The sequence below is a fragment of the Paramisgurnus dabryanus genome, chromosome 24 (genome assembly GCF_030506205.2).
Source record: "Paramisgurnus dabryanus chromosome 24, PD_genome_1.1, whole genome shotgun sequence".
NCBI classification, from domain to species: domain Eukaryota; kingdom Metazoa; phylum Chordata; class Actinopteri; order Cypriniformes; family Cobitidae; genus Paramisgurnus; species Paramisgurnus dabryanus.
Window position 1 is genome coordinate 5425960 of NC_133360.1, and position 27025 is coordinate 5452984.

The 27025-nt window shown below is 36.3% G+C and overlaps 3 protein-coding genes and 1 long non-coding RNA gene across 20 annotated transcripts in view; 2 read left to right on the forward strand and 2 right to left on the reverse strand.

The window, feature by feature from the left end:
• LOC135722669 (myosin IXB) overlaps window positions 1-9004 on the forward strand; it is a 46283-nt gene extending 37279 nt beyond the window's left edge. For 5 of the 16 annotated variants that reach the window (XM_065244374.2, XM_065244360.2, XM_065244359.2 and 2 more), the window contains 16 exons: window positions 390-484; window positions 562-740; window positions 894-1001; window positions 1156-1326; window positions 1983-2024; window positions 2106-2217; window positions 2479-2552; window positions 2640-2832; window positions 3864-3992; window positions 4083-4188; window positions 4260-4391; window positions 4605-4728; window positions 4871-4918; window positions 7121-7236; window positions 7365-7492; window positions 7846-9004. In XM_065244374.2, coding sequence (XP_065100446.1) covers window positions 390-484; window positions 562-740; window positions 894-1001; window positions 1156-1326; window positions 1983-2024; window positions 2106-2217; window positions 2479-2552; window positions 2640-2832; window positions 3864-3992; window positions 4083-4188; window positions 4260-4391; window positions 4605-4728; window positions 4871-4918; window positions 7121-7236; window positions 7365-7492; window positions 7846-8267 — 2179 coding nt within the window. In that variant the 3' untranslated portion in view covers window positions 8268-9004. The other 11 variants (XM_065244375.2, XM_065244361.2, XR_010522521.2 and 8 more) reach the window with 10 other exon arrangements.
• A 728-nt stretch (window positions 9005-9732) lies between these two features.
• LOC135721313 (V-set domain-containing T-cell activation inhibitor 1) lies at window positions 9733-12319 on the reverse strand. Of its 2 annotated transcripts, none has more exons than XM_065243508.2 (4): window positions 12222-12319; window positions 11852-11895; window positions 11441-11767; window positions 9733-10133 (listed from the first exon to the last, which is right to left on the reverse strand). In XM_065243508.2, the coding sequence occupies exons 1-4, from the start codon at window positions 12287-12289 to the stop codon at window positions 10102-10104; spliced, it is 471 nt and encodes a 156-aa protein (XP_065099580.1). In that variant the 5' UTR covers window positions 12290-12319; the 3' UTR covers window positions 9733-10101. The 2 variants fall into 2 exon arrangements, with proteins under 2 accessions (XP_065099580.1, XP_065099574.1); XM_065243502.2 differs by having other exon boundaries at window positions 9741-10137.
• A 3025-nt stretch (window positions 12320-15344) lies between these two features.
• Window positions 15345-22814, reverse strand: LOC141281625 (V-set domain-containing T-cell activation inhibitor 1-like). Its single transcript, XM_073813561.1, has 4 exons — window positions 20857-22814; window positions 20505-20548; window positions 20091-20417; window positions 15345-15685 (listed from the first exon to the last, which is right to left on the reverse strand). The coding sequence occupies exons 1-4, from the start codon at window positions 20922-20924 to the stop codon at window positions 15576-15578; spliced, it is 549 nt and encodes a 182-aa protein (XP_073669662.1). The 5' UTR covers window positions 20925-22814; the 3' UTR covers window positions 15345-15575.
• LOC135722841 (uncharacterized) lies at window positions 17444-18943 on the forward strand. Its single transcript, XR_010522572.2, has 4 exons — window positions 17444-17732; window positions 17872-17935; window positions 18222-18283; window positions 18443-18943. It is a non-coding gene; the product is annotated as an uncharacterized lncRNA (long non-coding RNA).
• Window positions 22815-27025: the final 4211 nt, after the last annotated feature.

Genomic DNA, 27025 nt, shown 5'->3' on the forward strand with positions numbered 1-27025 from the left:
TTGGCAAACGAAATGGACAAAATTCTTCGGCAAACGAAATAGATGAAATTGTTAGGCAAACTTAATTGTTCGGCAAACGATATTATACGTCCGAAAATGGCAAAAAACTTTTTATGTGTTCTGCTGAATAAGTAAAAAAAGAATAAATTTACTGAACAAGACTGTTGCATAAATTGTTTCTTAAGGCGGAGTAATGAATCGTGTATTTGCATTTTATGCACCAATAGAAGATCGGATTAATATCCGGGCTATAGGTTGCTTAAGTAATGTCTTAAATGTCAAGATTAACATTTGATTGACAGACCCAGTTTACATTAAATATAAAAAAAAACAATTCACCTCTTTAGCTTTTGTTTCAAATGTGTGTTTTTCATATAATTTGTCTACAGGTCAACAGGCTTCTTCAAAAAGATCCTGAAGATACGTCCGCATAAGGAAGCCCAGACGCCAGAAGAAGAAGACCTAAGCTTGGCTGTGAAAGAAGGTAGATATCTATCACATGCAATCCTTCATCACTGTTAAAATACTTCTCGTTTACATGCTGTTGTTTGTCGTTCGCAGCGACCTTACCATCACGCTCGCATAATCCGAAGCCTCACTCCACCCGGTCGGGTCAGATGCCCAGCATCAAGATCAGTCACATGGCCGGACGCTCCTCTGAGCAGTGGAACGCCTCGCTAAACCGCATGATAACCAATGCCAACGAGCTGCGCCACCTCGACGAGTTTCTGGGAAATCAGGTCTCTATATAAAGTGACACTACAAAGTATTTGGACATTTGTAGACATTCATGGGTTTTTAAAGCCAAAGAAAAGTAACAAAAGATTGTTTAGTGAATGCTTTATTGAATTTGGGTTTTGCTCATACTGGATCTTTTGTCTCTTGGGGTGCAGGTGAATGACCTACGTTCGCGTGGAAAGCAGTTGTCGGGAACAGAGCACATTTTTATCACCGCTACCATGCAGTTCAGAGAGTTCATCAAGAACATGTATTCAATCCCTGTAAGATAAATCACATACCCTATCAAACTATCTCACAACAATATATCTATTAAAATATAACAAATCCCTGGCGACCCCCCCTAGCAATGAGTTTGTAGAGCGCCATTTGGATTTTTGAAAAATGTCATCTAATGTTATTGTTTTGTTCTTTCAGAAACCTCAGATCGCTTACAAGGGTTTGATGAATTGCTATCAGAATAAAGTGATCAGTCTGGCCGGAGAGAAGCAGAAAGGAGAGGTGGTACTGGTGGTCAATCTGTTCCAGTCGGTTCTGGACGGGTTCATCAGAGCCGAGATCAAAAAAGAAGAGGCTGAACCAACCAAGGTAAATGTTTACATACAAGACATTCACTGTATGATTTTTTGCTTAATTGATTTTAAAGGTTGTAACTTGGATCCGCAATTAACAATCGCCAATGACCAAAATGCTAATAATAACTACACTGTAAAAAATCTTTGTTGCACTTACATTTTAATGTTAAATCAACTTGTATTTACAATAAATTTAAATGTCCTTGATTAACAAGGAGTTGCTATAAATGAAAAATTTTTTTTTAAATTACTTAAGTTAATTCAACTTTACTTTTTATAATTTAGTATAATAAATTAAGTGTAAATTCAAGATGATTAAATAAAAAAATTTAAGTGCAACAAGGATTCTTTTTACAGTGTAGCGAATAAATTACAAGGAAAATGTATGTAGCTTGGTTGGTAGAGCAAAGGTCATGGGTTCGATCTGAGAAAAACACATACGAATAAAATGACATTGAATTCACTATGTCGCTTTGAGTAGAAACATTGACCAAATGAATAAATGTCAACGTAAAGTGACGAAAATAATTAAATAAAAACAACTATCTATAAAAAATCATATTAAAAATGTTGCCATCGAAGTTTATCTAAAATGTCTAAGCTTTAAACCCAGCTATTGTTAACGTATCATTTCTTGAATGCCCTTACATTGTTTACATTTTGTCGCAGCCCCCCAAAAGTGGTAAGAAGAGGAGAAAGAAAAGCAAAAGTGTGAGTATTTCTGTCAATCATCACGTATAATCTACATCGTATCTGAGATCTAGGAAGTATTAACGGTTTGTCTGAATTTAGTTGGAGAGTCCGCTGGATCACGTGTTTACGCACTATCAAGTGAACATCATGCAGTCATGTGACCAGTGCACATCGTACATCTGGGGCATGGAGAAGGCCTACATGTGTAGCTGTGAGTATCTGTCATGTGCCATCGCTTCACGATCACATTTTAAACTAGACATCAAGTAGTGACCGTATTGTTTACTGTACAGATGTTTCCTTTAAATCAAACATTTAAAGTAATGTTTAACTTATGGTTTAATGCAATAATTCACTACACAAAACACATATGAACCATGTTTATCCTGTTAAATTTTTTTATAATATATGTGATAAATGTTTATTTTATATCTTGATTTATTCAGGCTGAATGAAACATGTTTTTTTTCAGATTGCAAAATGGTTTGTCATAAGAAATGTATCTGTAAAATCATCATCGACTGTTCTACTTTCTCCTCCAAAAAGGTAAGACGCTAATCTAAATTAATTTACCAATCTCAAGCATTTGTGAGTAAATGTACGTGATTGTCGTACTCATTGGTTGTTGGATAGTGTGAAGATGAGCCTGGATCGCATCACTTCGGTGTACGCGTATGTCACCTGGTCAACGACAGGGCGCCTGTGCCGATCGTATTAGAGATAATGCTGGAACACGTTGAGATGAATGGACTGTACACCGAAGGCATTTACAGAAAGTCCGGCTCGGCCAATCGCATGAAGGAACTACACCAGCTGTTGGAAATGGGTAAGTTGAGGGTACAAATATAAACTGGGTATGGTTTAAAAATGTATTATACATGTCATGTCATGTCATGTAGTGCTCTGCTGAAAGGTAATAGGTATTCTCCACAGTGGGCCTTTAACAAAACTCTTATGCTACGTACACACCAAACGCGTGGCATCGTGTTACTCGCTCTAGATTATTTGCGGGATTCAACTTGGGCAAAGACGGGCTTGAGGCGAATAGCTCGTGTTTTTGTGGCAAACGCGCCACGCATATAGTCTCATTCGCGTAGCCCCATGCAAGGACGCGTCTATTCTCGTCTTGCATTGACTTTGTATGTAATCTACACGTGCAAATCGTTGAACTCGCGTCTGTTGTGAACCCACAGTTACATATATTTTCATATTTATTTGATGCCACTAACCAAACAAATGTTTTCAAAAACAGTGATTATTAGTGTGGCTAGGCAATAAATCAAATATTAGATAATAAAACAATTAATCAATTATTCCATACTTAAATGTGCCGATATACAAATTTTAGAATAATATCATTGTGTACTGTTTTTCGAATACTATGAATTCGGACATACTACTCTCCTCGTCTACTGCTTTTTGCCTACTATAGACGGTTTCATCGGACGCACGTGCGCTGACGAGATACACGTCTGGATCCGAACTTTACTTCCGGTTTTGTTTTTTTTTATGGTCTGACTAGTTGCTAAATTCTTGAACAAATGCCTCGTCGAAAATAACAAATGTTTTGGTTTCCTAGGTAATATATGTGTTGTTTTTTAGCTTGTTATATAAATAAACTACGTTTAAAGAACTTTGTTGTTATTTATTCTTAGCGGAGTTTACCGGAAGTTACGTGCGAACACGACAGCCGCTTGTTTATGTTGTTACTGCTGAAACCGTCTATATAGTATGGAAGTAGGCCGTTTCGGATGCAGCCCAAGACTAACCTATTTCCATTTTAAGGTCCTGTGCCATCAGTTGTGCCCTGCTAGTAGTAACCTAACCCGGTTGTGTAATGACTGTGTGTTTGTGAAGGTCCGGAGTTTGTGTGTTTGGAGGATTACCCCATCCATGCGATCACAGGTCTGGTCAAACAGTGGCTAAGGGAGTTGCCTGAACCTCTTATGACCTTCACCCATTACAACGATTTCCTCCGGGCTATAGGTCAGTATCTACCCCATCATTCATCTGCCTTTACGGTACTACATCTGAGTTTCTGTATTAACACACTTGTGTGTTTTTGTGTGTGTGCAGAACTGCCTGAAAAGCAGGAACAGTTGCTCGCCATTTACAAAGTCCTGGAGCAGCTTCCAACAGCAAACTTCAACACCCTGGAGAGACTCATTTTCCATCTTGTCAGGTACGGATGAGCTCACAAACACGTCAAGAAATCACATGGGTATCGTCTGCTAACGTTGTGTTGCTCTTCAGGGTCGCGAAAGAAGAGAAAAGCAACCGTATGACACCGAACTCTCTGGCCATCGTTTTTGCTCCCTGCATCCTCCGCTGTCCGGACAGCGCCGACCCGCTTATGAGCATGAAGGATGTCGCCAAAACCACAACGTGAGATCATCTGTCCACATTACAGCTAAATCTGGATGTCACTCCACTTTTGAGTCCTTAATCCCATTTTTGTGTAATTTAATTGGTTGAACTAATGCATACATATTTCTTGTTTAAAGTTAGTTCATGGGTACAGGAGTGACACAGATATCATGAATTCATGAAGTTTTGTCATAATAAAGTAGTTTAACGATTCTTATTTTCTTTATTTAGTTGTGTAGAGATGCTTCTTAATGAACAGATCCGGAGATACAACGAGAAAATGGAGGAGATCGAACAGCTGGAGTACGCAGAGGCGCTGGCTGTCAATCAACTAAAACTCAAAAGACAGAACACGGTAAACTAAGATCGATGTCTTTTCGGTATTTTTCAAAATTTTGCCTTCACGCGACTGAGAAAACTGTGACTTTCCCCGAGGCACATGAAGAGAGTAACATCATGGTTAAGCTTTGTTTGCTTGTCGTTTTATCTCCCTGTAGTGCTGCCATTTGCCTCTCAGGTTTATCTCTCCTTACAAAGAAGTGCCGGTACGTACAGTATGTCACTCCTGGAGTTCGGCGTGGTTTGCAGTGTGCATGCAGTGTAGACCTCACAAGTTACCCACTAATACTAACACTGCACGTGCATTTGCATCATATATCACAGTAGATGTAGACATTCGGTATGGTGTCGGGTGGATGTTGTTGGTGTAGATGTGTGCTGGTGGTGTTTTTGGAGAAGGTGGTGTGAATTTCAAAACGAAAATTTGGCTTTTGGTGACCAGTAGGTGAATTTATTTCCTTTTTTTACATATGCTAAATTGGAATAAAGACTGAAAGCAACATACAACCTGCAGAAATATACACACTAAACAGTCAAAGTTTGTTTATCTCTTTGTTTGTTTGAGTAGTACAAAGTTTTGAAATGCACACCATGAAAACCTCTAAACTTTAAATGCAAATATTTTGTTATCTTATAGTAAGTCAACATGAAATCAAAATAGACCCCATTTACTTTTTAATACTACTGTATTTTCCGGACTAAAAGTCGCATCAATCAAAAATGCGTCATGAAGACGAAAAACTGTATATAAGTCGCAATGGACGACACGTTGCATTTATTTAAAAATTATTTCACAAAATTCAAGCCGAAGAACAGACATTTAATCTGGAGAGGCAAGTTATTCAATAAACAATAGCCCAGAACAGCAGGCTGAATAGGTGACTGTACGTTAACGTAACATTATCAGTTATTTACATGATATACAATAGCATACAGAACATACCTGCAAGGCTGAATAGGCAAAATGAACAAAACAAGCCAAAGTGCATCAAGTTCGTAGGCTCCACATCACTGAATCCATTAATCTGATAATCTGTTTTTAAGCATGATTCATCAGCACATTTTATTTCCTGGATACCATTTGTCTTATAATATTTAATCAATTATTTTTATGCAAATTCTAGTATTAAGATTAATGTTGTAGGTATTTGATAACCACTAGTTAACCATTAGTCAGTCCCTCCAGAAAAACACAATTACGCGATTGCATGATTCAATGCATAATCAGCCAAATTCCGCATGTTTATGTGGGGCCGCATTTTTTAAATCCGACACACTTTTGCTGCATAGATTGCAGTTTTCTGCTTGCATGGTTTCATAATCCCCGCATTTTCGTAGCAAAAAGTCATATATATCTTAGCAGAAAGTTGAAAAATGTTGCATTTACTTTACACATGCGCAGCAATGTCCCCTGTTGTCATAGGAATGTTAGGAAGTGACATAATTACACGACGTGAACATCAATGAAAAGCTGCAAACAGTTTTTGCAAGTTCCCGTAATTTCATTGCATAAATATCCTGTATATTCCATCACATTTTTAAAACATGCCACAAGATCAAGGATTTTTGCCCGCAACAATCACAAAAAAACACCGCGTTTTTCTGTAAGGACTGATTAGTTATTAATACCAGATACAGTGCTCCCACGGGTCATGGAATTTCTGGAATATCATGGAATTTTAAAAGGTCTATTCGAAACATTAAATTGTTTTACATTTTAGTTTGCGTTTATCAAAATGTTATCCCCTTCTTAAGTTGTGACGCAAGGGTCCAAGCCTCCACTGTTTTCAACTGAGACTACACTCAAAACATCCGTTTATTGGCATTGTTTATTAACTTGACGCATTTTAACTAAATTTTTTTGACTCACGGTGCACACTACATTATCAGACTCACAGCATCTCAGGCATAGGCCATGGAAATTCAGCTTTATAGTCAGTGAAAGTGACTAAATTTCCCACAATCCACTGCAGCCTCGCATGCAGGTCTGACTTCATTCCTAATGGATGAAATCAAGTCCTGTTCCACTTCTTTTTGTTTGTTGTTGCTTTTTTTTAAATGGCACCACTACAAATGTTAAATTGGTTATGAAAGGTGTTTCATGTTGACTTTACTCACACTATATATCCATTTAAGTGGTTGATGGTCCGGACTGGTTGAATTTCTCCTTTTCCAGAATATTCTGACTTTATTAGCACTCTCGGCATGTTGTGGTCAAGAATGTAGCATTACTTATTTCTTAGTATACTAACCAAACTGGAACCATCTTGAGTCTTTCCCAAACAGTTTCCATTTCTTCAAGAGAACACTTCTTAACACCCAAAGATTGAGTACCATGTTAGCTTTTTTCTGCATTTTTTGTAAGAAGGAAGACTTTGAGTAAAAGTTGCCATCTGTTCGGGCTTTAGGTTCGGGAGAAGCCACCGTCCGACCTTCGTGTGGTGCCTGAGAATGAACCTCTGGATTCGGATACAGAAGCGGAGCTAAACCTGATGGAGCGTATCAAATCCATCAAGCAGGAAAAGTTAGTCCAAAACAATGCTTTGACAAAATCTGTATGCCAACATCAATGTGTCATGGCTGTGATGTGTACCAAAAACCTTGTTTTGAACTTTGAATGCTTGTTTTTATTGGCTGCTATCTGTGTTACAGAGAGGACCTGGCGTGCAGGCTGCCTGAACTAGAACAGCCCGGTTCAGACCAGGAGAACCTGGACTCAGAGGCTTCGGAGAGCTCCGAAAGCTTGCTGGATGAGCGGGGTGTCTGTCCGGACACGGAAGGTCAGTATTAAGGTACAGACTCCTTTTCATTTCGGACCAATCTCCTTTCTTCCTTCTGCAGTAGTCAACCATGTTTGGGTCCTGTTGTGTGTGGCGCAGGTCTGGATGGGTCGCTCCTGGTGCATTTAAAGAAGGTGGCGGTGTAACAGGTTACCATCTAATCTAACCCAACCCATGTGCATGTCGGCCCAAGAGCCTGAGCGTGCTTGTGTTATATGCATGGTTGCGGTGATTGAAGAAGACACGCTGCATGTCGTCTTTAATTTGAAGCATGTGCAGATTTCCGCATTGGGGTTTCTTGCTTTCTCTGGTCTTCTGCTTTGGGGTTGATTTGCTTCTTTCTCCTATCATAGGACATACAAAGCTAGTGCCAAGGTTGTCCAAACCAAGCCTTCCTACATCTTCTGTCCCGGTCCAGGCAGCCAACATGAGGCCTGATGGCTCATCTCTCCTTTCGCTATCTTCTCTCAGGCTTCAGCTCCAGCGTCGCTACCCCATCATCCCTGGAACAGTCAAACTGCCACCAGGACTCCTGTGCCACCCGGCTGTACAGTCCCTCCCTCCCCGCAAAGCCCAGTCTCTGACTCTCGTTCGGCCTCGCGAGCAACCCGGCCGCCGCAAAGACAGCATCCAGTCTCTTTACATCGCGGCAGGAACCGAACTCTTTTTCCAGTCCCCAACCGCGGCCCCCGAAACAAAAGAGCTCAATACCCACAGCGACGTCACCCAACGTTTCTCAAACCCGGACGTTGCCTTCGTAAAAGAGGAGGTTTGACTTTGAAACTGCCCGAATTTGATTGGTTCTCATCTCTGCCGCAGTCGGAGCGACTGATACGGAGTTGTCTCACCTAGCACTTTCCATACTAATAATATATTGGATTTTTTTTAAAGACGTTCGTGCGGCAGACAGACGTTGACATGCATCAGCGTTTTATGCTTAATTCTTTTTTTTTATTCATTTTTTAAGCACCTTTTGCCTTTTTCATCATCATCATCATCAAACAATAACTCATCGTATCTGAGGAATCATGGCTTGAAGATTTTTGTGGTCAGATTAATTTTTACTAGCAAGCCTTCATCCGACTGTTAAACTCTAGTTCTTATAGTTTTGAATTTCTGCATGAAAACTCTGGACCAGTTTCGGACATGTGCGGGAAAGGACGCAGCACAAGCCACTTTCCTCTTGGACGAAATGCCATAACCGAATTTTTCAGAATAAATAGTTTTAAACTCTGATGCTACGTCAAGCGATATGACACTTGAGATTTTTATGAATGTTTGTTGAGAATAATAAATGCAGTTAGTGGCAAAGCGATTGTGTTAAATACTAAAGTCAACTGTTGTTGTCATGTTTGGAAAGTAAGGAATGAATGCTGTCTGGATGGGTATGATGTAAATTATTACGTCACTTGGACTGTACGTGTCTGTTAGTGTGGTTATCATCAATGATACATTTATTGGAGGAAACAAACTAATTATTTTCTTACAATACAATTTGTACTGGCCGCAAAACTGTGTGTTTTAATGTGTCCCATTCAGAAGTCTAACTGGATTTAACATAATTTTTAATTAAGTTTTAATTGCATGTATTTCCATAAGACTAAGTGTACAATAAACTGTAAGGGACAATACATCAGCATCAGATAATATTGGAAGCTTGTAGTTGATTCAAAGTTTATTTATAAAGGTAGAAACTGTTGCTGTTCATATGTACTGTTAGATCAGGACTCCACACCACAGACAAAATAAAAAAAGAACGATCCAGCCCCGGACACCAGATCACGTCAGAAAATATAAGTTTACTTTGTTAAAGTATCTGTCAGATACAAGGCTTATCAATCGTTGCTGGAGAGCATAAACAGAGTCGTGAGACGGAGGTTTTAGATGATAAAATAGAATAGAGTTTTATTGATGAACACCAGTTTCAGTTGCATATGCCTCAATGTTCAAACCTTGTCTACCCAGGAAATACAGCCTACACTGTTATATTACAATTGCTCAGCTGAAACATCCCTTAGACCTTGGACTTCCATAAACATTCTCTTTATCTATCCCTGTTTACACACAGACAGAACAGCTCTATGAAACTGAACCACAAAGAGACATATAAAATATAGAAATACAATGATTTAATGAATGATATAATAAAATATAGAAATATAATAATGAATGAATAAATGAATAATGAAAAAAAACAATAATTAATAAATGAATTAATAAACAATAATGTAATAATAAAAATGATAATAATGAAATTGATAATGATAAAATGATATCAAATACAATAATTAAATGGATAATAACTAATGATTATAAAATGATTATGATGATTATGTAAATAAATGATTAAAGATTAAAAAAAACACAATAATAAAAACATTCTGCACGTGAGGATCTAAGGTAGGATCCTTCAGTACATACATAAAAATATTTACACAGACATTAACAGATTTTTTGTAGACTTGGCCAAAATATAATAGCTGCTCCTGGATCAGTCCTTCATGTGCAGTAGAACAGACAATTTAAATAAAGTAATTAAATAAAGTGCAGAATAAATCCAAAAACAGGAATTAGGATCAGACTCGGTCTTGTCTCTGTACCATGGCTTCTTAACAGATCAGCTCTGTATTCTCTGAAAGATCTACCTGCAAACAAAAAATAAAAAGATAAGAGAAAAGAAAAGAAAAGGAAAAATTAACAACACACCTGTCAAACTACTAGTTATGTTAATGTACAGTGGCGATCAAAAGTTTACATTAGGGCTGTCAAAAGATTAATTGCATACAAAGTAAAAGTTTGTTTTTGCATAATATAAGTGTGTGTACTGTGTGTAAATATTTTGTGCATATATAAATGCACACATACATGTACGAATTTAGGAAAAATGTTATGTATAATTGTTTATTATTTATAAATATAAAATCTAAATCTAACTGACTATATAAATGATTATACAGTGCAAACACATAAATTATGCAAAACAAAACTTTTTTTGTATGCGATTAATCTAGCCCTAGTTTACAAACATCTTGCAAAATGTTGAAAATTTTGTACAATTAAGTGGTTTATTGCAAATTAAGGTTTGTTTTTAATTTAGTCCTGCCCTGAAAATTGCTTCCAAATTTTTCAGCATTATCCAATTTCTGCAGGGTGTTACTAAAGAGTAACTAAACCCTAAACCAACTTTTTTAATTTAATTATCTGTAAGAATGGAGCTTTATAAGTGCTGTTCATTGATTTGAGTAACTTTTTGACATTTGGGTATAAAGGGTTTCAATGCTACAATATATGGTGTAAAAATGTTTACGAGCTCAATTCGTCCCCTCTATCTCAGTTTGGGTCTGCCCACTTTTCTTGCATTTTTTAAATGTTGCCAGTGGGTGGAGTCAGGCTTTGACCAGGGTTAGACGTCACACCCACAGACTGTTGGCTGTTAGCCAGAGATGTTATCGCTGTGTGTCGCCCGTCTCTTTAAATCTGCTTGTCATAAATGAGTACCATTCACGCCAGTAACTGACGAGAGAAGGATGACGTGAACTCCACTGGTTCGTTCTCATTGGTAGTCGCTCCCGAAATTCGACCTGGCAACTTCCGGCGACACGAGCGAAAGTGACCGTTGGCGACCGTATGGGCGTGTCCAGCGACGCGAGAACGTATGCAAATGTCGAGCAAATTTCGGGAGCGACCACCAATGAGAACGAACCAGTGGAGTTCACGTCATCCTTCTCTCGTCAGTTACTGGAGTAGATGGTACATTTGTTTATGACAACCAGATTTAAACACGCCTCATTGAAAGAGACGGGCCACACACAGCGAAAACGTCGCTGGCTGTCTGAATGGGGCGTTAACTTTCTCGCGTCGCTGGACACCTGTCGCCAACGGTCACTTTCGCTCATGCCGTCGGAAGTCACCCGGTTTATTTATACTCTAACAATTTATGCCACTCACCTTTGACGATCAGTTCTGCATTCTGGAAAACACCCATGGCGGGGATATAACACAAATACATTCCTCCATCAGATGCCTGAAGTTGGGTAAGTGTCAGACTGCAGTCACCTCTCAAACACTCATCAGGATTAACAGATGCTCTGTTCTTATACACCGAGTGCTGTTCCTGTACAGAAATCCTGCTCTGAATAATATCATGCACGTTCCTGATGTCATTGTGTCTCCAGTGAACCACAAGATTTTTGCTTGTAAGTTTAACGTTTGTGTGACTGCATGGCAAGGTGATGGACTCTCCTTCAACACCTTCAATTACTGTGTGTGGAGAAGCTAGAAAGATAAAACATTTATTTAACACGTTTGTATAATTAATTTGCTTTAAAACATGTGATATCATTAATATGTTGCTCTTACCTGAACTAATTATTAACAGGACAAACACACAGATGAAACGGCATCTGTGCAACAGAGAAGCACAAAAATATAAAATATGTTGATATAGTTTAAATAGCGTGCAGATATGTTTCTGTGATGGTCCAACGGATAAATTTAAAATGCATTCTTTTAGTTTAATTTTGACTAATAACACTGTTGATGTCGGTGTCACATGCAGAAGTAAATACAGTAAGTTAGTTTACTTTATGGTGAAATTCACAATTGTTTTAACAACCTTAAGGTTCAGGTTGTAGAAATTTGTAAAAGTATACTATACTAAATACGTAAGTATACTGCAGTATTTTTATGTGGATGCATAAATAATTAAGACAGCAAACGTGCAACTTACCGGTATATGCTGAAAATGTAGTGTGTGTGAAATGCAGCTTTACAACAAAACGCCGTTGTATGGTCCATGTCTAATGTTTAAATGAGATTTTAAAATTTAAAGGTCTGTTTTAAATGTCCCGCGCTCCGCCTCTTTTTATTTCCATCGCTAGACGTTAAGTCACATCATTGGACAATTATTATTGGGCGTGTTTCAACCGAAGCAGGACAAAAAATGCATATGCACTCAATTGGATAGACCTACAACCAACCAGCAACGGAGTGTGTGACATAATTGTTAACTATGTCCCAATTCAAGAGCTGCGACCAATTGAGTGCAGAGGCATTTTTTGTCCTGCTTCGGTTGAAACATGCCCCATAATAACTGCCCAATGATGTGACTTAACTTAGCGATGGAAATTAAAAGAGGCGGAGCGCGGGACATTTTAAAACAGACCTTCACATGGACCATACGACAGCGTTTTGTAAGTTGCTCATTCCACCTGTGGCATTCCACCGGTAAGTTGCACGTTTGCTGTCTTAATTATTTATGCATTCACATAAAAATACTGCAGTATATTTAAGTATTTAGTATAGTATACTTTTACAAATGTCTAAAAACCTGAACCTTAAGGTTGTTAAAACAATTGTGAATTTCACCATAAACTAGGGTGACCAGATGAGATTGTCTGAAATTCAGGACGGGGGGGGCAGACGTTATGGGGTCATCCAATTATAGTTTAATTCATTTTTTTTATTTTTTAATCATTAATATAAGCACATATGCATATAAATAAATTGATATAATACGTATATAAGAATTTTATACTCATACAATAATAGTTAGATCACCCAATAATATTAAAATTCTTTATTTTACTTATTAATAAATAATAGATTTTAAACTGAAGTACATATGTGTATAAATTTATATAATACGTATAGAAGTATTTTTTTTTTTTTAAATCAGACTGACTGTCACTGCCTGCACTTTTTAACTGTCCTCGCAGCAGCTGTAACTTTCACTCTCTTAATCTACTCTATAAAACAAAGAGGCGACAAAAAGGTCATATTGTCTTTGTGCATATAGATGAATTAGATAAATTAATAGAAACAATACGACGTCAGGATATTTTGCGGAGGTTTTAATTGCTGCCAGCACTCCCCGTGCCTTATCAGTGCATATCTTAATGCGCGCCTACAGTATATATATATTAAAAACAAACAAGATGCTGCAGCCAATGAGCAGCCGGCGGGGGCTGGCTGCAGGATGACTCAACCTCCTCGCTCATGTTTTATCAGACAATTACTACTCAAGATTTTGCTTCAGTATAATTTTCGGGACAATTAGAGCAGGATTCGGGACAGCAGCTTAGATTTCGGGACTGTCCCGAATTTTTGGTCACCCTACCATAAAGTAAACTAACTTACTGTATTGACTTCTGCATGTGACACCGACATCAACAGTGTTTAGCTATTAGTGAAAATGAAACTAAAAGAGTGCATTTTAAATTTAGCCGTTGGACCATCATCACAGAAACATATCTGCACGCTATTGTAAACTATATCAACATATTTTATATTTTTGTGCTTCTCTATGGAGACAATTTATATTGAGCAAAACTATACGGCATTAAATTGTCTCCATACTTCTCTGCAGTTTCATCTATGTGTTTGTACTGTTAATAATTAGTGCAGGTAAGAGCCTCATAAGTTCGAGAAGAGAACTGAAATGCGACGGTCTAACCTTCGGAGTAGGCATACCCATAATTTGCGTCACCTGCTGCACGCGCATAAATATGTACACTAGATGTCGCCTTGGCCATAGACATCATCTAGGTAGACGCCCTGTCGACCGCTACTGCCTACTGGCGCGGTCGAGCCACGGGGCCGCCATCTTAGATAGGTCACCCGCTCCACTCAGTGTAATCTGTATGACAGGTGGAATGAGCTATCAGCGCATTTAATTAATCATATCTCAGTGAAAACCGAACTGATTTTCACCCGGATTTTTTTGCTGCAAAGGTCATTCATGGAGCTATAATACAGGATACATGGTTCGGCGTATTTTAACCCCTTATGTGGCACAAATCCCGTTTGAGTGGGGGTGACAATGTAATTTACATCTTTAAATTAATATTTCTCTGGGATTTTTTGGGCTAGAATCCTACTCTTGGTCTTGTTTTAAAGAATACAATTAAGGTTTTTCACAGATGTGTTAGGTGAAAATATAAATATTTTTTATAGCAGTTTACCTTTATTTTAATATATAAAAAGTAATGCAATAACATAGTAATTTTATTAATAAAATTATAAAAATGTAATTGTTTCACACAGTAAATAATGTAAACATGAAGCAATAGGCTATGTCTCAAGTAGTTGTGATCCAAATTCCAAGTTAAAATCACAAAAAATTAGGTTTGTGTGACAGATTTTGTTGCATACTCTTGTACTCTTGTATACTCACAAACTAATAAATTACTGTCATTATTATTATTATTATTATTATTATTATTATTATTATTATTATTAATGCAAAAAGGTTTTGAAATATTAAAACTACATTCTGAGAGCTTTTCGATTATATATAGCTTGTCATGAGTTTTTAGGTTTAGAGTGGGCTTTAGTGTTATAAATATGCATAAACAAATTTGGCCTACCTGGGGGCCCGTACCTTTTTAGAAACTGAATCTCACTATGTCATAATTTTCCCCAAATGGTAATGAAATATGAAAATTATACTCTTTGAGCTTTCCAACAATATATAGTTTTAGAATTTAGGTTTAGAACAAGGTATTAGTGTTACAAACACTAATGTGGACAACGCCACTTTATATTTATAGTAGGAATGAATATTCACTTAACAGTAATATAATATTCTGATATAAGAGATAAAGTGAGCAGACTTCCAAAATCAAAATATGTGATGTAGGATATAAGATATTTTATAAATCCCACACTATAGCCTAAATATGACAAAGATGCAGAAACAGATAGTTGCAGTAAAATAAGATATTTTAATAAGGTGAAATATAATAATGAATGAATAATGAATAAAAACAATAATGTAATAATAAAAATTATAATGAAATTGATAATGATAAAATGATATTAAATAATCAAATACAATAATTAAATGATTATAAAATGATTATAAAATGATTATGATGATTATGTAAATAAATGATTAAAGATAAAAAAAACACAATAATAAAAACATTCTGCAGGTGAGGATCTAAGGTAGGATCCTTCAGTACATACATAAAAATATTTACACAGACATTAACAGATTTTTTTGTAGACTTGGTCAAAATATAATAGCTGCTCCTGGATCAGTCCTTCATGTGCAGTAGAACAGACAATTTAAATAAAGTAATTAAATAAAGTGCAGAATAAATCCAAAAACAGGAATTAGGATCAGACTCGGTCTTGTCTCTGTACCATGACTTCTTAACAGATCAGCTCTGTATTCTCTGAAAGATCTACCTGCAAACAAAAAAGAAAAAGATAAGAGAAAAGAAAAGAAAATGAAAATTAACAACACACCTGTCAAACTATTAGTTATGTTAATGTACAGTGGCGATCAAAAGTTTACATTAGGGCTGTCAAAAGATTAATTGCATACAAAGTAAGTTTGTTTTTGCATAATATGTGTGTACTGTGTGTAAATATTTTGTGTGCATATATAAATGCACACATACACTGTTAGATGTCGCTGTAGATTTAGCAGTACATTACTGTAAAAATCCACAGTACTATACTGTATGTATACATTACAGTACAGTACTGCAGTTCATAATGCATTCTGGGTAAATTTGTTTGAGCGGGAAAATTTTACAGTATATTTTGGTCTTGATGTAACCTTGCTGTAGCCATTGCTGTAATGTGCCAGGTGTACTTGCAATAATCAGAGAAAGTGCGCCAGAGTCAAATCACACAGAGGGAGAGAGAGCACAACTCCTGGCTGCAGCTGAAGGAGGATGATTGATTTCTGGCAGTTCGGTAAGTTTGAAATATTTCTGTTTCATGAAAACTTAATTTTTAGTTTAAGAATGTTGTCAATAGTTTGTCACAATATTGTTTTAAACGTGCAATGAGAGAAAAAAACGGTCGCCAACAAAGTTTCAATCTCCCTCAGAAAGTAAGCTAACGTTACACACAGATGTCTACCGCTGCTTTAACTCGCTTTACACCTTTTTTAATGAATATAGGGTTGTTTTAACTAAATTATGAGGGTTTTGGTGAGTTTATATTGTGATGAAAGTGTGGTGACAATGAAACTATTTTTAACGAAATGGACAAAGACAACCCGCCAGCGCGGTCTTGCGGTCCCAGCATAACGGTCGTTTATCTCGGCGTTTCATCCGTTCAGTTAGCGTCAGAGAAAAGTATTAAGTTCGACTGTTTGGTAAGGCTGTGGTTGTAAACAGACAGGACTTGACACGCCGTACACAGCATACCGAACTCCTCCACAGAAGTGAAAACAAGAAACCTCATATTTAACTGGATACATGCATCGAACTCATCGCAGCTTTAACTTCGACCAAATATCATTCAGACCATCTTAATATCAGATGAACGAAAGGGATTGCCGCGCGTATTGTTGTTGTTATTATATTACGGTATATCCGCAAAAGCAGAGAATATCTTCTCTTAAGCGTTTTACACTCCCAGTAAGTTGTCCAATACATTTTTATGGCATATTGTTTCCACCACTTCAGATGCATTACATGCAGTATATATAAGTTTCCAAAACACATCAAATCAATGCACAAAAAGAGAATGGGCTCCGCATTTACGTACCTTTGTCTTCTCGTCTCTGTCATCTGATCCTTCATCTCTGGATGTAAAATAGTCCATTATAACATCGTGTAGGAAACTGGCATCACCAGGATTGCTCAGATTTAGGCGATCATGTTTATCTTTAAAGTGAGCAGCTAGCTACTAACTTGTTAAAAAACTTTGCGTGAAATAGCGTGTTACACCGCAGCCGGTCCGGGTAAAACATTAAAGGGACAGTCTTTTTACCTTGTCACTATAAATCGCTATTTTCTGCACTAAACGAGACATTTTCAGAGATTTTCTGTAGACAAGATGTTATAATTAAAAAAAGACTTATTTAGATATTTAGATATAATATAACAACTAATATATATATATATATATATATTTGTTTTACAACTGACTAAACACTTTACAGTAATGTTTTATTTGTTAGCATAGCATGATATTAGATTTAAACACTTAATAAATTTTTAAATCAATCACTTTGTCTCTGCACAATGAACATTATCAAATATTATTAATGTTGTAAAATATATTGTTCATTGTTAGTTCATATTAGCTAAGGCATTACCAAATGTTAAGGAATAAACTCTTATAGTAAAGTGTTACTAAATTTTCTTTTACCATTTCCTTCACAATGTCTATTTATTTCTATGGCTAACAGATTTTGTAACATTTGTCTTTTTTACAGTCTTACCATTGCTTGTAAGCTGGATTGGGTAAGATGGATCATCTTTAAAGGCACCAGGCAAGTACATGATGTACAGTTACAAGTCATGTATTTTTTCGACTGCAATATTAAATGCTTTCACGTCACATGCAAAATTACACAGGAATGTGGCTGACTTTTTATTTGTAGTTTACATGAGTGTCATTGCACTTTTCAGGAGTTAAGGCAGATGTGGAGGCACAACGGGTGATACCAGACACACACCAAGCACATTATGTTCGGTAAGTTTGCACTTTACCACTACAGTTTCTTTAAATACCCATGTATACACTCATTCACTCATTCACACACAACACTGTAACACGACCATATACAACATGTACACAATTGTCTTAGTTTGCCATGTAGAAATATACAAACAGAAATATTCAGACTTTGGTTATAAGAAATTTAATTTAATAATTGTATTTATTTAGCAGAGGTGTCCCTGGACTTTATTGACAAAAGATTTTGTTTTCAGAATAAAAAGTTGTGTCCAAATCAGTAACAATTGTACTTTCTGTTCAGGACATTCAATCATGACAGGATCCAGGTGGATGCTGTCCATTGATGAAAGAGTTTGTTCAGCGGTAAGTGAATCTTCTGTATTTTAGTGAAATTAGGTGTGGAACAGTAGAATAAGAGCAAAAGGTTTCAGAATAGGAGTAAATTCAAGGCTGAGTTTAATTTTTTAAGAATCTTTTTCTATCTTATATTTGTTGACTTAATGTTTATGATATTTCTAACAGGTTTCTGGATAGAATTAATTCCAAAGATGGGAAAAAATGCACATCCAGACAAGGAGCAAGCAAAAAGACAAGGAACTTGGTGCAGAGAAAAGCTGTGGCCATTAACCCCCATGTGAACAGCTTCATGCAGTCCCTGATTGAGTTCGAATGGACGACTTCAAAGTAAAGGCCACTGTGGTCTGTCTGCCACAGTTTAATGCATTTATTTTTAGTGTTAAATGAAATTTAAGTAGAATATTTAAAACTATGGGCCAGTGTTCTTTTTACCACAGTGAAATGTTACCTTTTAGTCGATGATGGACTTTAAACTGAAAACTTCAAACTATGGAACAGTGTTCTATTTGCCAGAGTTAAATATGTTACAGCAGGGGTCTCCAAACTTGTTTATACTTGTTGATTTTATTTTATGTTACTTGATTATATGTTTATTATTGTTTAAAATCTTGTTTTAAATATGTTTGTTTCAATTAAATGTTTTTTTAAATAAAATTTTGATACATACATTGCTTGGATTGCCTTTTAATTCATTATGTTTTAATTTAGCATTTTTACCATATTAATAACTATAGATTTAAACCTAAATCTCTAGCTATTTTATATAATATTATTGTATTAACTGCAATAAGTAATAAATAGTATTTATGGGTCAATATAGACATTACAGTAAATTACTGTAAAAATAGACTACTGTAATAAAATATTGTAAAATTACAGTACAGTACTGCTTTGTAACTATACAGTACCACTTTGTGTACTGTAAAATGGTATTACAGTACAGTACTGTAAAACCAAAATACAGTAACTTACTGGCAACCGTGCTGCCAGTACCGTACTGTAAAAATACAGGGAAATCGTTAACAGTGTACATGTACGAATTTAGGAAAAATGTTATGTGTAATTTTTTTATTTATAAATATAAAATCAAAATCTAAACTTTTTTGTCTGCGATTAATCAAGCTCTAGTTTACATACATCTTGCAAAATGCTGAAAATTTTATAGTGGTTTATTGTAAATTAAGGTTTGTTTTTAATTTAGTCCTGCCCTGAAAATTGCTTCCAAAATTTTCAGCGTTATCCAATTTCTGCAGGGTGTTTGGTTTCCTAATATCTTTCCATTATACTATATACATGTGCACATTACTAAAACTTTGCGTATTTACCATAGAAATTTTGATTTAAAGAGTAACCAAACCCTAAACGAACTTTTTTTAGTTAATGATCTGAATAAATGGGGCTTTAGTGCTCTTCATTGATTTGAGTAACTTTTTTGACATTTGGGTATAAAGTGTTTCAATGCTAAAATATATGGTGTAAAAATGTCTACGAGCTCAATTCGTCCCCTCTATCTCAGTTTGGATCTGCCCACTTTTCTTGCATTTTTCAAATATTGCCAGTGTGGAGTCAGGCTGGGTTTCAGCCTCAGACGTCACGCCCACAGACTGAAGCCGCATTCAGACAGCCAATCGCTGTGTGTCGCCCGTCTCTTTAAATCTGCTTGTCATAACGCCAGTAACTGACGAGAAAAGGATGACGTGAACACTGCTACTGCTGGTCGCTGCCCCTTTTCAATTGGGGCGTCAGTATTGAAGGTCTGGCTACGCGAGACTAGGGGTTTAGTTACTCTTTAGAAACAATTTCTGCCACACACCTTTTACGATAAGTTCTGCATTCTGGAAAACACCCATGGCCGGGATGTAACACAAATACATTCCTCCATCAGATGCCTGAAGTTGGGTAAGTGTCAGACTGCAGTCACCTGTCAAACACTCATCAAGATTAACAAATGCTCTGTTCTCATATATCGAGTCCTGTTCCTGTACAGAAATCCTGCCCTGAATAATATCATGCACGTTCCTGATGTCATTGTGTCTCCAGTGAACCACAAGATTTTTGCGTGTAAGTTTAACGTTTGTGTGACTGCATTGCAAGGTAATGTTCTCTCCTTCAACACCTTCTATTACTTTGTGTGACGAAGCTAAAAAAGAGATAAAACATTTATTTTACACGTTTGTATAATTAATTTGCTTTAAAACAGGTGTTATCATTAATATGTTGCTCTTACCTGTACTTATTATTAACAGTAAAAACACACAGATGAAACAGCATCTGTACAACAGAGAAGCACAAAAATATAAAAAATGTTGATATAGCTTTCACAGCGTGCAGATATGTTTCTGTGATGGTCCAACGGCTAAATTTAAAATGCATTCTTTTAGTTTTATTTTCACTAATAGCTAAACACGGTTGATGCCGGTGTCACATGCAAATACAGTAAGTTTACTTTATTGTGAAATTCACAAGGTTCTTGTTGTAGAAATTTGTAAAAGTATACTATACTAAATAATTAAGTATAGGCTACTGCCGTATTTTTATGTGAATGCATAAATAATTAAGACAGCAAACGTGCAACTTACCGGTATATGCTGAAACTGTAGTGTGTGTGAAATGCAGCTTTACAACAAAACGCGGTCGTATGGTCCATGTCTAAAGTTTAAAATGGGATTTTAAAAACCCACACCAGATATTTAAAGGTCTGTTTTAAATGTCCCGCGCTCCGCCTCTTTTAATTTGCATCGCTGACGTTAAGTCACATCCAGAGCCAAAACTGCGTCCATTGGGCAGTTATTATGGGGCGTGTTTCAACCGAAGCAGAACAAAAAATGCCTCTGCACCAATTGGATAGACCTAACCAATCAGCAACGTAGTGTGTGACATATGTTAAGCGACGCTATATTACATATTCAAATGTATTTAATACCTAATTACGTTAAAATTGTGTACTTTTACTTGAGTAAAAAGTTCTTTATTTAGTATCGGCTCTTTATTTAGTACACTGGGAGTTTTATTTTTTAGCCCAATTTAGCAATTGTTAACGGTTTGTGTGTTGGTATGCAATTTTTGAATCAATTGTTTTTAAAAAAAGCCTTATTTTTATGATTTTTTTGTTAGAAAAAATACAGAGTTATTATTATTTAACATGAATTAAACAATTGAACAATGAGCACAGAACCACAGCAAACAAACTTAATAAATAAAGGCAAAATTTGTATTTTTCAGTTTTCACTCATGACTTAACTTTCTTCTTTTGGGGGGGGGGTGCCTACACCTTTTCCCAACGTGCTTACATTTAAATCCTGGTTCCCCGCCTCTCTCTATCGCTTTGTGTACCTGGCCTGTACCACTACACTGGGTTTTTGGGCGTCTATCCCCCTTTCTTCTTTCACATAATGGTATAATCCTAGTCTGTTTTCCCATTTGATTGGATGCATCGTATGCCAAATACAAATAGGTCCTGCCCCTTCCTGCGAATGAAGATTCGGCTCTCGCTGACGGGAGTCGGCTCTTCTCGTTCGCTAAAATCGGCTCTTAGAGCCGGCTCGTTCGCGAACGACCCATCAGTACTTCCTTGGCAGGACTGATCTTTCCAAGTCACTTCCTTAAGAGGCTAGGTGAGGCTCCTCTTTAGAATTTGGAGAATACGTAAATGGAACAGGCTAGCAATTGCGTCATTATGTCAGTAAAAAGGTGTGCTTTTAGGATTGTGGGTGATTTCAGAGCGGGAAGGATACACATATGCATCCTTTCCTGTATATGGGATATTTTTCGAACGAAGGACTCAGTCCTTGGTTGCTCGACATTCTGGCTTAGGATCCTTCCTTGACATTGAGAAACAGCCCAAGTATGTGATGTGAAGGTGTTTCCCAGCAAACACAGAACGCTACCCTAAAGTTTTTGGTTATCTTTTGGGGAACCAATTAATAACGTCCTGGGAACATTCTTTTTAGGTTTTATTTTTGGCAACCATAAAATAACATTCCCATAATGTTGCATGTGGTTATTTTTAAAATAACCTAATAATAACTTATACAGAACGTTCTCTAATGGTTATTTTTTTTATGTTTTTTTTTTTTGTTGAGGAAATGATGTGAAAGCATAATTATGGTATGCTCCTCATGCGCTTGCCCAGTCAGCAATAAATCTGGCCCAGACTTGGCATTCGTCTGGCACAGCTGGCATTCATCTGCCACTGGCATACAAATAATACATGATGAAGTTTTAGGACATTTTATTTGACTTTATGTACTACTCGGCAAACAAATTTGGCCCAGATTTTCCATGCATCTGGCACACCTGGCATTAGGGCACTGGCTAGCATGTGGACCAAAACATGGCCCGGGTTCGGCAGAGATGGGACTGGGTTAAAAATGGCACCCAAGACATGGGCAAGATGTCAAATGAAGTATTTGGCCCAGATGTTAAATATGTGGGCCACGTAAGTATATCCGAACTTGACCTAGTTTTAAAATATTTTTGATTAAAATTCCAGATATTTTCACCTTCTTGTTTACATCATGGGTCTAAAGTCTTCAAGTTATTCCAGGCAACAATACATATTCAATTATCTAAATTGTGAAAATCAACTGTAATTGATTAACATAATTTAAAAATTTTCCACTGTGATTTTTATATAATTAAATTCTACATTCAGTATTAGCTAATTCTGACACATTAAGATGAATCTAAATAATGATAATTAAGCTAATGGTTCCTATTGGTATTTTAATGGAAACCATTAGAATTTTCTGTAATGGTTTTTATTGTTTTTTTTTCAGCAGGGCTTTTAGCCCAGCTCGAGCCAATCAGGATTTCAAAAAGCATATAAAGCGAAGTTGGCCTATTAGAGTTGGCCAAAATGCATTTGCAGTGCTTCATGGGATTGTAGTTTTATTTGGCTGTAATACACAGTCTCGTACATTTGTATTTTTGACAAGTTTTCAAATAATATTTATTTCAGAATGAATATTGTACATGTTGTGATTCAAGATGTTGCGGGTTGTTATGATTTATGGCGTATAACGCTTTAAAGCAGCACATTTCCAATGCGGAAGAGTAATAAAAACTCCAGGAAACAGTACGTCGAAAATGTGGGCGGGTGCTGCAGCCTTGCACAGACTTTGAATGAAACGGTCATTTGCACTGAACTGGGGAAAAGCCAGCAAAATTGGTAAGTGAACACATGTTTTATTGAAGTTTACTTAAGTACTTGTATGGATTTAATGATTGATGTTTGCTCGTGCTTACGAAATAATCGTTAATTGTTCTTTTAAAAAATTGCACACGAGTTTAAACGCAGTTTTATTGTAAATACAATAAACTGACATGTCCAAAAAAAATCAGTCAGTGTCTATGTGTCACTTAATCATCTTTGGCAAATGATGCAAGTTGGGGTTGAAACCGTTGTTCTATCTATCGAGTTCAGCTGTGTGTGTGTGTGTGTGTGTGCTCAATTTTACGCAACGCTGCGATAGACGACAATCAGATGACATATTGGTATATTAATCCTACCAGGCAATCAGAAATAAATGAATAACATTATTACGCTGCAAGCACGTTCGTTCCTTGGCAACATGGATTTGTTTGGAAGTTGGAAGAGCAAAATCCGATTAATTCAGTTGATTTTAATTTTACGATTCCTGGATGAAAACACTTTGATCAAGACACGGAGATTTGATATTGGTGAATACAAATAAGCTAAAAAGCCTATACTAACTCTTTCTCTCTCTCTCTCCCTCTCTCTCTCTCTCTCCCTTTCTCTCTCACACACACACACACACACGCGCGCACGCACACACACACACACACACACAGAGAGAGAGAGAGAGAGAGAGAGAGAGAGAGAGCTTTAATACAAGCTCTGCAATACTGTATGTGTACACTGTACAGCATGCCCAGGTGAAAAAGTACACTTCTATAATGTACTTAAGTGCTTTATTTTCATTTACTAATTTTGTACTTAATATAGCCTAATAAATGTATCTTTAGTACGTGAATATGGAATATGTACTAAAATATGATGTATTTTAAAATTTATTTAAAAAAATTTTAGGTACCACTTGTTTTAATGTTTCCCATTTTTCAAGGTTTTAATTGTATGTTTTGCATAAGGGCTAAGTGTACAATATAAGGGACAATATCATCAGTTAATATTGGAAGCTTGTTGATTCAAAGTTTATTTTTAAAGGTAGAAACTGATCATATGTACATACATAAAAATATTTAAACAGACATAACAAGAGATTTACAACTGATTTTTAGACTTGATCAAAATATAATAGTTGTTCCTGGATCAGTCCTTCATTTGCAGTAGAACAGACAATTTAAATAACTAAATAAGGTGCAGAATTAATCCAAAAACAGAAATGAGGATCAGACTCGGTCTTGTCTCTGTACCATGGCTTCTAAAAGAAGTAACACTGAAAGGTTTTTTTGTTGAAGCAAAACCTCCTGCAAACAAAATAAAAAACAAATCAATAAAAAAGATAAAAGAAGAAATGGAAAAATAAATAGCACACCCGTCAAACTACTAGTTATGTTAATATATTGTTTACAGTTGCGATCAAAAGTTTACATGCACCTTGCAGAATATGCAAAAGTTTCAACATTTCGCAAAGAGGATTTTTTTAAAATGTAAGGTTTGCTTTTAAGTTAGTCCTGTCCTAAAAAGGTTATTTTTTTTCATAAAAAAATGTTTACAGAAAGTTTGTAATAGAGACCTTTAAACATCTACCACAAAACTTGTCATTGATTGTCCATATCGTGCAGTCAGTTTTTGGCACGGGCAAATGGACATTTGCCTTGGGCGGCATTTTTTCATGAAACATGGGGGGCTGCACAATGAGTTGTTAAAAAAATCCTCTGCGAAGCAATTCTATTATCTAGTAGTCAGTTGAGCTGTCGCTACTCGCTATATGTGGTGTCTTTATGTGAACTGTGTAAGCTGTCATCAAGCTAGTTAGTGTGTAAACATCATGAAGAGACAGTGTTTTTAGCTGTAAAGGCAAGTTTGTGTTTTCAATTCAATTTTATTTATATAGGGCTAAGGGGCTTAGTAGGAAAAGGCTCTACCACCTTTACACACCAGCCGAACTAGACACGCGAATGAGGCGGAATTGCGTGTATCGCGACACACCAAATGCCTCATTCGTGCCGCAAGTCCTCCAGACATGGTCAACACGTCCTAACTCGTGCTTGATGCAGGCTACTGAAAGGTGGGGTTTAGGCAGACTGAGATGGTCATTGCATAGTAATGATAGGATTGTTTATGAGAGTTTACTGAGAAATACCTTGTTTTGTTGATGTTATTTCCTTGTTTTATAGAAATATAACTGATGTAAATGATAAATACTAATTAATTACGTAACACTGAATAAATTGTGATGCTCTGTACTGTTTCCGCTGGTAATTTGAGTTGTTTTATCATGAAGTCCTTGTGTCTGATCTCAACATCAGACTCTCTCTACCTCTGGAGGTTGAATATCAGGATAACAACACATACAGATGTGTACTCAACAATCCCATCACAAACCAAACTTAACATCTTAACATCGCTCATCTCTGTCAGACGTGTTCAGGTGAGTCACAGGTGATGTTTGTGTTTATTCATTCACTTCATCTCTGTTTCATTTTGTTTTTTTCTTTCCTCAGACTCAGTCAATTCTTGTGATAAGACTGAAGCTGTGATCCGATTGGTTGTCTCTGCTCTGGTGGGCGTGGCTGCTGTAGCTGCTTTTGTTGTTTTGATTTATGACATCAGATCCAGAAGAGATGAATAGAAGAGAAGATAAGAGATTATAATAAACATCTTTAAATTATTTAGCTTTTTAAAATTATTGTGTCTTTATCTTTGCTTTTCTGGTTGCTTGCAAATATACACAATAAAAATACATATATAATATGATCTCAAAGTGTATTAGATTTAGCATTGATGTGGGCACAGTTTATTTTCAACATACTAAAGATGATAATTTATTTAACTACAGGACAACGTGATATCTTTATCATTCACATACAGTTCAGTGTCTTTAAACATTTATTTCATCTCTGTGTCTCAGTGCTGCAGTAAAAACATGAATTTAAACTATTACACTATCAGACTGCAACATAACAAAACGTATAAAAGGAAAGAAGGTCTGAATATTTTCTGAATGCTCTGTATAATGATGTGTGATGTGATTCATAACTCCTCATAACAATAGTGTCATGTCACTTCCTGTTACTAAAAAAAATAAAGATAGGAGAAGTTTATTAACAGAGGTGGAGATCACTTAACTACAGACGAGCACTCGTCAGTTTATTTATCACTTTAATAAAACAGCATCAGATTTCAAGAGTTTTTTTATTTGTCAATTCAGATTTCTGGACTGAAACCACTTGAGAAAATGTTTTACAGATTTTTGTTCAGTTTGTTGATCTGGCGTCTGACTGGTGAGTTATAAATGTGTTTATATGACTTCAATTTGTTTACTTTTTGTGTGTTTTACAACATTTGAATTCGGTTCTGTGTTTCTATATGTTGGATTTAGGAGAAATTCAGTGCTTCTGTTTTTTATCTTTATCTAAATGTCCCTTTATATAAAAACTTGTTAGATGTTTTGTATTTGGCTGAGCAGTTGTCGGGTGGCTCGCTAGTACTTTCATAAAGAAAAGTAAGCCGGACTAAAGTTCAGAGAAGAATAGTTTATTAAAGAAACTCTTGTAGCATAACCTTAGGATCAGACCTTTATGTGCCACAAACAATAAAAC

Coding starts and splice junctions, on each gene's coding strand:
- LOC135721313 (XM_065243502.2), bottom strand. CDS start 12,289: ATGGACCATACAACGGCGTTTTGTTGTAAAGCTGCATTTCACACACAC. Junction 11,896..12,221: donor TACATTTTCAGCATATACCG/GTAAGTTGCACG, acceptor TCTGTTGCACAG/ATGCCGTTTCATCTGTGTGT. Junction 11,768..11,851: donor CCTGTTAATAATTAGTTCAG/GTAAGAGCAACA, acceptor TTATCTTTCTAG/CTTCTCCACACACAGTAATT.
- LOC141281625 (XM_073813561.1), bottom strand. CDS start 20,924: ATGGACCATACGACCGCGTTTTGTTGTAAAGCTGCATTTCACACACAC. Junction 20,418..20,504: donor ACTGTTAATAATAAGTACAG/GTAAGAGCAACA, acceptor TCTCTTTTTTAG/CTTCGTCACACAAAGTAATA. Junction 15,686..20,090: donor TGCAGAACTTATCGTAAAAG/GTGTGTGGCAGA, acceptor TTTTGTTTGCAG/GTAGATCTTTCAGAGAATAC.